General features: G+C 43.7%; 1 protein-coding gene across 1 annotated transcript in view; it reads left to right on the top strand.

Annotated features, from left to right (window-relative positions):
* Nucleotides 1-12,916, top strand: part of LOC106548733 (connector enhancer of kinase suppressor of ras 2) — a 217,428-nt gene that overhangs the window by 110,327 nt on the left and 94,185 nt on the right. The window contains exons 10-11 of the mRNA XM_087727105.1: nucleotides 641-774; nucleotides 2,455-2,666. Coding sequence (XP_087583231.1) covers nucleotides 641-774; nucleotides 2,455-2,666 — 346 coding nt within the window. The remainder of the gene's footprint in view (nucleotides 1-640; nucleotides 775-2,454; nucleotides 2,667-12,916) is intronic.

Genomic DNA, 12,916 nt, shown 5'->3' on the forward strand with positions numbered 1-12,916 from the left:
ACAGACTAATTTGTGAGAAACTTTAATAGGAATGCTTATGAATGGCGATGGCAATACGTTCAAGCCACATCCTATTCCCAAAGTGTCCCTGCTTTTAAATATCTTAAAGAAAGAGGTGTGTTGAGTTCGTTCAAAAGTCCCTTTCAAAATTAACTCATGGTGTTTATGCATCTCTGCCTAAGCTTCAATGTGACCAATCCCCTTTAGGCACCGAGTTCCAATTTCCGATTATTGTATGAAGTGGAGATGATTTCTACTAATGGTCCATCTTCTTGAGTCACAGTGTGTTAGAGCCACAAGCCAACTCCTGCTTCCCATGATTAAGTCTCTGAGCATAGATGTGTATGGGTGCTCATGTTGCATAAATAATTATTCTCCGGAGCAAAAATAATAATTTGCTTCTATTACAGCGGCCACTTCTAAATAACTAAGGGCTTCCAGTTAAAAAATAGTCAAATGGATTATATTTCTTGGAGAGACCTTCTTTCTATTATCTATCCAGAAGGTGGGAGTGTTTCTCATGCCAACTTTGGGGCAATGCGTTAAGTTTGTTGCAGTGAAATAACGTGGGAGATGCTACATATAAGTAGTTTATGTCGTTTTCTCTTTTTCTCTCTTTCTGCTCTTACCCCCTTTTCAGCCTGTGATTCCAACCAGCCCAACGAGCAGTTTCACCACGCCAACCAGCACAATGGGTATGAACTCCAAAATGGACAACTCGACGCTGCAAGACGTATTCATCTTCTCCCCTGTGTCAGGACTTTATGGCCCCAGGTAGGTTTGCCTAGGGCTGGTGATGACCCTGGATGTTTAGAAGAAGAGCAATAGCATTTAGACTTATATACCTGTTCTGACCCAGCTCCCCAAACATGACAAACCCTTGAAGTAAACTCAGAGTTTCCTTTAATTAGGAGTGCCCGCAAAAAGTTTCTCTCTCAACGCAGGCTAACAAGTCCGTCCAGCCAGGAGATGAATAGTTGTCTGCCACATCTATTCATCTCTGCCCCCTGCCTTTTATCCCCAGAGCTAGGATGGCACCTCGCTAGCAGTGGTGGCTCTTTCTTCCCAAGGACTGGCTTATAGATTTCCACTGCTCTCCTCTCCTCTGCCTTCTGTGCATCTGCACGTCAGGCATTGGATACAGCTGTTCCTCCTCTTCCTCATCAGCCACTCCAGACCTGGGGGCTGTTGACTCTCCATCTGAGGGCTGATGGACAGGACAGGCTCCGTCTCTGATTCCATCTCTGACAGCTCCATTCCCTCTTCTCTCTTGGAGCTCTCAGGTTGCCTTGATGCTGTCCCTGACTCCCACACCTCCTCCTCCTCCTCTGATTCAGCTGTGGAGGGGCCAGTGGCCAATGGGCCACAACGATACCGCTTCACAATGCTTTACAGCCCTCTCTCAGCAGTTTACAGAGTCCGCATATTGCCCCCAACAATCTTAGTTCCTTGAAGATGTGTGGACTTCAACTCTCTAGTACTCCCCAGTCAACATTCTAGAAATTGGTCCATCTGTCGTCAAGTGACCAAGTGTGAGAGACAGTAGTCTAGATGAACTGTTTAATCCAGGATTACTTTTTAAACTCAAATTGTTGCATTTTTCCGGACCAAGTTTTTCCTTCCTTTACTCACAGCTAACTTCATTAGTAATCTGAGTTCCTCTGAAGTGTTACTCTTAGCAAAAGAATGTGAATGTGAAAAGAATGTGTGTGAATTTTTGACCTGTGGATTTTAAAGGTTTTTTTTTCCCCTTTTGTTCCATTTTCAATATTGTTTTAATGTTTGAATCCCACTTTGAAATCTATTGATTCGGGAAGAGTTTTAAAATTATAGCAGCAGTAGCTTTCACTTTAACCTGAGGCTGCCATGCCTTTTCCATCTAGAATTTTTAGAGGCTGCTTTGAAGTCATTTTATAGCATTTTTATCAAGAGTTTTTTTTTTTAAACTGATTGTGAATGTTGCGCTGGTTTTAACAGGATATAAGTTGTTTGTAATTAATCCTGCTCTGGAATTGTTTGCAGTAATAAAGTGGGAGGACAATTTGACCCACAAATTAAATGTAATTAATAGTAGTAAGAATATACTCTCTTAAACATGGTCAACTCAAGACAACCTCTGGCTGAGCTGAAGCTGCTGGGGAAAGCTCGCTCTGAGGGGAATATTTTCCATTTTCCAATTTTGCGCAAAATCAACTAAGTGTTGGAAATGCCATCAGACACCAGGATTCTATTATCATATGTGGTGGGCATGTGTAGAAGCAAGAAAATATTGGGCAAAAATGTGTATGTGGTTGGAGAAGTTGACACAACAATATATTGATTTTAAATATATTGCTTTTGTTGGGTATTTTACCAGAGAAATATAGCAAAGAGAATATATATTTGATTATTCGTATAATAACAGCAGCTAGAATTGTATCTCCCATTCTTGCCATTTCTCTCATTTCTTCTTAGGGATGACATTGGCCTTGTGTCGTGTGATGAAATCAGCAAATACGGGATTGGGAAGTCTGCCATGAAAGGTTCTGAATCTCCAAGCTACTTCCTGGAACAAGAAAGTGGAAAGTATTACACGTTAATTGAAGGCGAGGATCATCCCATGAGTTCTGAATACGAAAGAGGTAGAGTGACAGGGGTGCGGAGAAGAGAAAAGACACCCACGCATGGTATGCTTGCTGGATCTGGCCTTTCTGAATCTTTCTTTCTGTGCCATCTTTTTCCCCCCCCAATCTGGACGTGTTTAGGGAGGCTGGCTCTGCAACTCTTCCAGCCACCATAACTATCGATCTGGTTAGCTGGGAATTCTTGGAGATTTCCCAGGATGTCTGCAGCACAGTAGGTGGACGCTCTTAGTTTCAGATAGGGACAGGGGTGGGCTGCTCCCCGGGTTCAGGAGAATCTGTAGCTAACACTATGACCAGTTTGGAGAACCTCCAAATTCCACCCCTGGCTGGCCCCGCCTGCCTCTCCCCGCCCCCCCAGGAGTCTCCATGTGGATGTAAGTTGAGGGCAGGGCCCATGCAGAGGCTTTGGGAGGGGGAAAATGGGCCTCCCAGAAGGCCTCCAGAGCCCAGGGGAGGTCAAAAGCCCACCACCACCATGGTGCAGGAGGCCAACTAGGCCACGCCCGCCATGGCCACACTCACCCAGCAACCAGGCAGAGAACCCATTGCTGAAATTTTTGAAGCCCACCTCTGGACAGGGGTCATTCTTTGAGTTCCTTGAAGATGCTACAGTCTTCTAAACATCAAGCTATTGTCCTTTTCCAGTCATTTCTGGGGAGAAGTGAGCTAACAAAGACCTGGCAAAGGTTTTCCCTATATCCAAGTCCTTAAAATCAAAGGTTGACGTATCTTCACCCCAAATATTGAGAAGTAGTAAGGTTGTCCGTCTGGGTCCGTGGATGTTTTTGCAAAGCGTTGATGAGAATTGCAAAACTTAGAAGTGGATTTCTAGGAGATTTCTAAGATTCTCCCCAAGCTCTTAAATGCAGTCCTGAAATGAAAGAAGTTTTAGGAAGACCAAAAGTGGATTGTAGTATCCAAATTCTGCTCTTCAAAACAAATTCCCATGCTTAGATTCCTTCTTTTCTTAGTTTTGGGTACTATGTCTTTCGTGCTAAGCACCAGTTAGTGAAGTTAGAGGTGTTGTGGCCCACCAGTGGCCAGCGGAGCTGGCAGCAGATTCAGACAATAAGGAGATTGAGGAGGAACATGAGACAGTCCTGGAGTCTGAGGAAGGCTCTGATGAGGGCTCTGCATTGGAGGCAGAGAAGAGGCCAGAGCCGTATGCCAGTTATCAGCTGCCTTCAGAGTCAGACATCAGTGAGGCAGACGAACAGCTGGAGCCTGTTCCCAGTGTGCACATGCGCAGAGTTGCCAGATGAAGGAGACAACTAAAGAACAGGGGTCGACTTGGGAGTAAGGCCACAGGTGGATGATCAATGGCCCCTCCCAGAGGAAATAAAAGAGCAGCAAAAGGGGAGTGGAGTTTGAAGGAGACAATTAGTTTGCTTAATTGGTTTGTTTCTCTCCGAGACTCCTTGCCAGGTTTTGCAGATATCGGCCTGGCAGCTCTCCAAGCCAGATAAGGTCTGTGACTGTAAATCCTCCCTTGAAAGACTTTGCTGGATGTGAACAAGCATAATTTACAGAAAATTAATACAAGGGTTTTTTGTCGGGACAAGGAGTTGCTTTATGCTCTTGGGAAGCCTAGGTCAGAACAGTAGGTGCTTGCAAAATATAACATAAATATTTTAAATGCTCCATCGCCAAATGTTAGAGATATTAATCAGAAAACATGATGCGCTATCATGGGAATTGTTTCCCTGGATTCCTACAAAGGCAGGGTGGGGTTGAAGACCTGAAGCATGAAGATCCTTAACACACTAAGGAAATGAGGATTTGTTTGTTTGTGAGAATGTGTCTCTTTGGGCCTTGCTATCCTCCTGTTTGTTTATTGGCTTTATCCCTGCTGCAGAGAGACTCTCTGAGGTTTACCGTTTCCATCAGTACAAAGAATAAAATGTCCACAATAAAAAACAAATCAAACGAGATAATCAAATAACAAATCCAAGCATGCACTGGGCTATAACCGGCAGCATCCACAATTCAAAGGCTCGCTGACAAAAGCTTCGGTTTTTTAGGACTTTAGGAGAACACCGAAACCAGAGGGGGTATGGGTGGGAGATCTTTCAAAGTGCCAAAGGCACCAAGCCAAAATGGCCTGTGAGCAAAGGTGGTATTCGGCCAGTTCTGGAGAACCGGTAGCAGAAATTTTGAGTAGTTCGGAGAACTGGCAAATAGGCTGGCCACGCCCCTGATCTTCTTTTGTTGCCTTGAACAGGAGAACTGAGCTGGAAAGCTGGTTAATGGGGTGGGGAGGGAATGGGGGTTTTGCAGTATCCTTCCCCTGCCACGCCCACAAAGACATACCCACAAAGCCACGCCCACAGAACCGGTAATAAAAAAATTTGAATCACACCACTACCTTTGAGCCTCACCCCACACGCTTTGCAGAATTGGGGGAGGATGACTGGTTTAAGGCTCTCCAGATGTGTATGCAGAGATGGGTTCCTACCCATTTGGTCCAGTTCGTCCGAATAGGTAGCAACTCCGGCAGACATGTGATCATGCCAGTTCTATGATTGCCGGCGCCATCTTGATTTTCTGTTCTGCGCACGAGCGGAATAATCTTCATTTAAAAATGTTATTTGTATTTGTTTTTTAATGTGCGCATGCGCAAGTCATTTTAACTGAAAACGTGCATGCCCACGAAGCAAATGTTTTTTTTTACTACCGAACTGGTAGTAATGGTGGCCGAAATCCACCCCTGCATGTATATAATGAGCTGTTGGAGACCTGGTGAAAACGACCAGTTCCGTAAGTACTGCCAGGTCCTTTAGGTCTTGAAAGGTTAAAAGCAACACTTTTGAATTGTACTCAGATGCAAATAAGGAAGCAGTCCAGGGCCGGAGGTGTTAATATTCATGTCCGTGTTGCAGATGTGTGCAGCCCAGTATTCGTTCTGAGTCAATTGAAGCTGCAGGGCAACCTTCAAAGGCTACTCCATGGAGAGAGAGAGAGAGCATTGCATTAGTACAAATGGACAATGATCTGAGCATGAGTTATAATTACGAGGTCCTCGCAGGTCTGGTAGGACTGCAACCGATCCATCAACAAAGCTTTCCTGGCCGCAGCCTCTAACTCTGTTTTCATCTGTTGCCATGAGACCAGGAGGGTCCCCGAGAGACAGATGTGCTGTTTCAGAGACAGTGCTAAGCTATCGAGATACCGCAACAGAAACATTGAGGTTGTGTGGTAAACAAGCAACATTTCTAAATTAATTGGGTTCAGTTTCAAACTCTTTTGCTTATCCAGCCTCCAGACACTGGATTAGGACACTGATGGCCTTTCCTCTATCTCCAGAGGCAGCTCTATACAGTTGGATATTGTCAGCATATAGCAATAGCAATAGCAGTTAGATTTATATACCACATTACAGCCCTCTCTATGTGGTTGACAGAGTCCCCAACCATCTGGGTCCTTATTTTACTGATCTCGGAGGGATGGAAGACTTGAGCCAGTCACGATTGAACTGCTGGCAGTGGGCAGAGTGAATGATAGCAATAGCCCAGAGGTGGGTTCCTACCGGTTCGGATTGGTTTAGCCGAACCAGTAGTGGTTTGCCGGCCTGGATCACCAGAATCAGCAGTGACCCAGGCCTGCCATGCCCTCAAACCAGTTCCCGAGTCAGCTTGGCATTTCCCCCCCCATTTTTTAATATTCTGCTCATGTGCAGACTATTTATGGGCAACTGCTCATGCACGCATTAGCAAAGCCTGGGCACGCGCACAAAATTGCCCACGCACTGAACTGGAAGTAATGCCGGCAGCAACCCACCCCTGCAACAGCCCTTAGACTTATATACCGCTTCACAGTGCTTTACAACCCTCTCTAAGCGATTTACAGAGTCAGCATATTGTCCCCAACCATCTGGGTCCTCATTTTACCGACCTCAAAAAGATGGAAGGCTGAGTCAATCTTGAGCCTGGTGAGATTCAAACTGCCAAATTGCAGGCAGCCGGCAGGCAGCAGAAGTAGCCTGCAGAACTGCCCTCTAACCACTGTGCCACCCCTGCTCTTTGTGATATAGCAGTAGCAATAGCACTTAAGACTTATATTCTGCTTCATAATGATTTACAGCCCTCTCTAAGCAGTTTACCAAGTCGGCATCTTGCCCCCAACAAACCGGGTCTTCATTTTACCCACCTCAGAGGGATGGAAGGCTGAGACAACCTTGAGCCTGGTGAGATTTGATTTGCCAAATTGCAGGCAGTCGGCAGTTAGCAGAAGTATCCTGCAGTACTGCATTCTAACCACTGCGCCTCAGATATAGATAACAATCGTTGATAGTTCCATGCAGATGTCTGTGGAGATTCTCTGTCATCCGGGTCATCGTTGTCCCAAAGATGCTTTTTTCAAAAAAAACAACTGGACTTTCTTGCATTTTTTTCCTAAAAACGTTTCACTTCCCAGCTAAGAAACTTCTTCAGATCTGAACTGGAGAACTGAAGAAGCTTCTTAGATGAGAAGTGAAATGTTTTCAAGGAAAACCAAGAAAGTCTGTTGCCCTTTGAAAAGTGGCACATGGATGCTAAAAAGCAAAAAGGAAAGGACCAAATCTCCACAAGGAAGAAAACATCAGTCTGATCGTGTTCCAAATTTTACAGTCTAATCTACAACTCTGCAGTTTTTCTGGCCACCCCAAATCCAACACATTATTACTTAGCTTTTGAAGATCAGCCGAGGTCAGAAACCTTGCCCTGAGCTTTTGCAGGAAGAACAGGATCCAGATGTAACATGGAGATTAAAAAAGTAATAAGGATGTGGAAGTATATCTCCATGCCTTTGGGGAAAACATCTGCATCTTCTCCTTTGGCAGATGTTAAAGAAAGCTTGTAAGTAGGTCAAGCCCAAGGTGCTTCCAAAAATATATAGTTGGATGCAAAGGAAATTTGCAATAGCTTTACAATGCAGCTAATGTCCCCATTGGTAAATGCAGCAAAAGAAACTTCTGAGACGTTATTTTCCAAGAGTACAATTCCACATAGGCACAGAAGTAGCAAAGCCAGTTCTGACGTTTTCGCCCGAAAACCAGCATAAGTAAAATCCCCCTTGTCCCCTGGACCTCCTCAGGGTTCATTGCCCACCAATCAACTGCATTCATTTTGTTTTGCGAACAATCAGAGGCCCTTGGAGTTTTCTCAGCATTGGGACCATTCCAAGCTACATTGCATTCCTCAATTCCCTCCCGAGCCTCCCTTGTCTTCCAATACTTTCCCTCCCTGTGTCTGTTGTCTGGTTGCAAACAGGGGTGTGTAGCGAGTGGGCATGACACTAATTCTGCTTGGGACAGAGAGTGACAGAAATCAAAGCGGGACAACAAAACTTCGCTTCATATTGGATATTATTTGACAGTTATTGAGCATAGTTCTTGAGTTCTTTTTAAAAGTAAAGCTTGGCCTGAAATGCCTCTGTAATCTGGCCCCCAGTTCTCCAGCTCTACATCTTTTCATTTGAGAGTTTTGCTCGATATAAAACTGTATTGCCAAATTCAGGGAAATGTTTTTGTTTGAGTGATTAGCTTAATAATACAAATATGGATTGGTTCACACTCCAACTGCAAACAAAATGACTTTATCAACACCTCGCTCACCCTCCTGACTGTATGGGAAAACGGCTGAAACTCACCAATTAAATGTCCTAGATTATGGTGAAACGCCTAACTTGTGATTTTAAAAATAGAGACCTTTGGTTAATTTCCTAATCTAACACTCTCTAGATTTTGTGTCACCTCAAGTACCGCACCTGTGAAGGGTTCATGTCAGCTGTAGATAGGTTGTACGGGTTCTCTTAATTTTTGCTGTCATCTGCAGGCATCTCATTGCCTGAGCATGTAATTTCTTCCCATGATCAAAGAGAAACAAGGACAGATCTCAGTAACACCTCCTTCTACCTACAAACTATTAATTAATGCCCAAACAAGCAAGAGATGGCATTGCCTCTGTATAACAACAATCAGATAATGATGTGTCAATGACATAACAAAAAACAATGCCCAACAGTGTGGCCCATCCAATTATATACAAGTTTGATAAGATGGGAATTATACGATCCACAACTGATCAAATCTTACATCTCCATAACAATAGCAGTGAAGGTGCTACCTAGCCACGTAATGAAGCATCTGTCAATCAAACATTCCAAGTTCAGAGAACGCTACACCCTAAGAATCTAATGATGAATCTGAACACATATATATGAGAGTCAACCTGGAAATAAGGAGAATTTTTCTGACAGTGAGAACAATCAACCCATGGAAGAAAAGTTGCCTCCAGAAATTGTGGGAGCTTCATCACTGGAGGCTTTCAAGAAGAGACTGGACTGCCATCTGTCAGAAATGGTGTAGGGTCTCCTGCATGGGTGGGGGACTGGACTAGATGACCTACAAGGTCCTTTCCAACTCTGTTAATCTGTTAATTCACTGTCTGTCATTTTTTGCTTGTTTAAATGGGTGGGGATTCAAAAACAACCCCAATTAAAACTTCTGAACTTGATCCAATTGTTGAGAACATCTAACACCATAGGTCACAGCTTTCTCAGAAAAAAGGATGGGATAAGTGAATTTTCCCCCAAGACTTCTTTCAAAATGGTATATTTTGAGTCGATCCAAAACAATGGTGTCCAACTTTATGGACTTCAACACCCAGAATTCCCCAGCCAGCATGGCTGTCTGAGGAATTCTTGGAGTTGCAGCCCACAAGTCTTAAAGTTGTCAAGGTTGGACACCTCTGTTCTAAAGGACCATCATCCATCCATTTCTTGATTCTATCTTATGAATGGAAACAGAAATGCAGTCTAGGATTTCTTGCACTGCATTTGCCAGTTATTTTTAGCACACAAAACTTACTTACTTTAAAAAAAAACCTGAAATATCTGCAGGGGAGGAAATGTGGGTAAAGAGAATCCTGATCATGGACAGATAGTCCTCAACTTACAACCGGTGGCTTAGCAACAATTTGAAGTTATAACAGGCCTCAGAGCTACTTACATCCCAGTTTTGAACAATTCCAACAGCCAACCTTCCTTTACAGTTCCATAATCACATAATTTTGGGATACCCACCCACAATCTCAGCTGTTTACTCTTTGAGAATAGGATAGGACAGGACAAGAGAAGAGAAGAGAGAGAAGAGAAGGAAAGGGAAGGGAAGGGAAGAGAAGAGAGAGAAGGGAAGAGATGAGAAGAGAAGAGTTGGAAGGGACCTTGGAGATTTTCTAGGTTGGCAACCTTAAACACTCGAAGAGCCATTTGGACCTGTTTCCCACAGAAAAGAAAACACCGGGAGCCACAAAATCCTTCCCATGCCTGACTATTTCCTGAGTGGCCATAGAACTAGCATAGGTAGTTGAATTAAATGTTCTGTTTTCTTCTGAAACATTTCTTTTCTTGGATTTATCCATGATTGGTCTACCATGGGTTGAAAAGCTCAATAAATCGTGTGCTGGTGGGTATCACACATTGGCGGTTGTGATGCCTATTTTGAGCAACAGGGAACCACAGCAGAGGGATGAAACGTCCACATGCGGCTCCAGAGTGGTGGGTTGCTGACTCCTGTTGTAGTCCAACTCCCTGCTCAGGCAGGAAACCTTATACCATTTCGGACAAATGGCTGTCCAATCTCTTCTTTATAAAGTCCAGTGTTGGGGCATTCACAATTTCTAGAGGCAAGTTGTTCCACTGATTAATTGTTCTCAATGTCAGGAAATTTCTCCTTATTTCTAAGTTGTGTCTCTCCTTGATTAGTTTCCACCCATTACTTCTTGTCCTGCCCTCAGGTGCTTTGGAGAATAGCTTAACTCCTTCTTTGGGGCAACCCCTGAGATATCGGAAGACTGCTAGAGTTTTTTTGCATTAAACTAGACTTTGCGTGTTAGAAGGTCACAAAAGGGTGTCACATGACTCCGGGATGCTGCAACCAATAAATAAATATATTTATCATAAATATTAGTCAGATTCCAAGCAAATGAATTTTGATCAAGTGACCATGGGGATGCTGTAAGAGTCATTAAGAGTGAAAACTATCATTAGTCACTTTTTCAGGGCTGTTGTTAACTTTGAGTGGTCACTCAAGGAACTGTTGTAAGTCAAGGATTTCTTGTTCTTGTTAGTTGCGAAGTTGTGTCCGAAGCATTGCGATCCCATGGACAACATTCCTCCAGGCCTTCCTGTCCTCTACCATCCCCCTGAGTCCATTTAAGCTTCAGTGACTCCATCCAGCCACCTCATTCCCTGTCGTCCCCTTCTTCTTTTGCCCTCCATTGTTCCCAGCATGGGGCTCTTCTCCAGTGAGTCCTTCCTTCTCATTAGGTGGCCAAAGTATTTGAGTTTCATCTTCAGAATCTGGCCTCAGATCTGGTTGATCTCCTCTAGGACTGGCTGGTTTGATCTCCTTCCAGTCCAAGGGACTCGCAGGAGTTTACCTGTATGTTATTTCTGCGTTTCTAAAACTGAGAACCAGCCTTGTTGCACATTTAGCAATATAAAGCTGCAGGAATCCAGATGTCATTTTGCTAAATTCCACCCCATCCCCTCTTTGTGAATATGTCACTGATTATTGCAAAGTTCATTTTAATAAAGCAGGCAGATAAATAAATTATAATTGCTCTCATCACACAGCAGAACACTGCAATCAGAATCGGGGAGGGGGGGGGTCAAAACACCCTGAGCTTTCCAGAATGCTTAATGACAGTCTGAATTAAGAATGTCTTATTTAATAGGCAAAAGAATCTGTGAATATGTCACAAATCAATAAACTGCCACTATTTAGCTATCTCCATGGCTGCAGCCTGAAATCTTTAGAGGGTGGCATTATTCCCCCTGCCTTCCTACCAGGAATGGTATTCTATTTTCTTCACCACCGGTTCTGTAGCGGGAGCGCGCGAAAATATAATATCCTGCCTCTTTAATATTTCCTAAAATATTTCATTCTTCTAAGAGGGGCAGGAACTAACTTTCTTCACTAGCCCTCCGAAGAAGGCAAGAGTGCTGGAGCACACACGATATCGTGACAGCACAAATGTGAACCATTTGTATACACACAGCATCCTCATTAAGGTTTTATGTCACCTCCTTTGTTTTACCCCGCCAAGACACTATCTACATCAGTGGTGGGTTTCAAAAATTGTTCGAAGCTACTCTGTGGGTGTGGCCTCCTTTGTGGGAGTGGCTTGCCGCCCATGTGACCGGATGGGAGTGGCTTGCCGCCCATGTGACCGGATATGAAGATGCCGACGACACTTGTCAGAACCACCTTAAATTACCTCACACACAGCACTGGCCTGCATAAGAATATGATGTAAACTTATTTTTTAAAAGGCATCTTTGGTTTGCATTAAAACAACTTCAACACACGCAATGTTCTGATTGCACCACAAACGCAGTAGTCATCCTTACCTTTCACAGAGGCACTGAGTTTTATAAATATGAGCATGATAGTGTAGAATAATCATATCCAAGGACCAGTGGTGGGTTTCAAAAAAAATTTGGAACCTCTTCTGTAGGTGTGGCCTGCTTTCCGGGTCCACTGGTGGAACCTCTTCTAACCGGTTCGGTAGATTTGACGAACCGGTTCTACAGAATAGGGGCAAACTGGTAGGAACCCACCTCTGATCTACATCCTCAAGATTCATCCACAGGCATGATTCCTCTCTACAGGTAACTTTCAAGCTCATCCGCCCAATAGTGAAATGTAAAAAAAAATGCCACTGGTTCTCTGGACCTGGCTTGGTGGGGCGTGGCTTGGTGGGGGTCATGTGACTGGGTGGGTGTGGTCAACTTTTAAAAATTTTGAAAACATTTTTTACTACCTATTCGCCCGAACTGGTAGTAAAAAATGCTTTAAGAAGTGGGGGGGGGAAGGCTCAGCTGTGCCATGCGATTACGGGGACCTTTTTTCCCCAAAGATTTTTTTATTTTTTTATTCTCTTACATAACATTTTAAGTATACATTCACATAATTGGTATTCTTCTTTATATTTATCATCCTTATACATTTATTATTTCATTTAATAAGATATAATGTACGATTTGGGTTGCTTTATTTACCATCCCTTCCTTCTTTTGTAACATCATTGTTTTCCTTTTCTTTTCTCCCTCCCTCCCTTCTCTACTTCCTTTCTCTTCTCCTTCTCCTCCCTTCTTCCCTTACCTTTCTCCTACTCCTGCTCTTCCTCTTCCCCTTCCTACCCTCTCTCCTTCTCTTTCTCCCCCTTCTATCCTCCTCTCCTTACCTCTTTCTTCTTTCCCCCATCTTCCTTTCTTTCTCTCCCCCTCTTTCCCTTTCTTTTTTTATT

Source organism: Thamnophis sirtalis, unplaced genomic scaffold (genome assembly GCF_051295495.1).
Source record: "Thamnophis sirtalis isolate CommonGarterSnake01/CBP01778 unplaced genomic scaffold, rThaSir2_p1.2 scaffold_13, whole genome shotgun sequence".
Taxonomy (NCBI): Eukaryota; Metazoa; Chordata; class Lepidosauria; order Squamata; family Natricidae; genus Thamnophis; species Thamnophis sirtalis.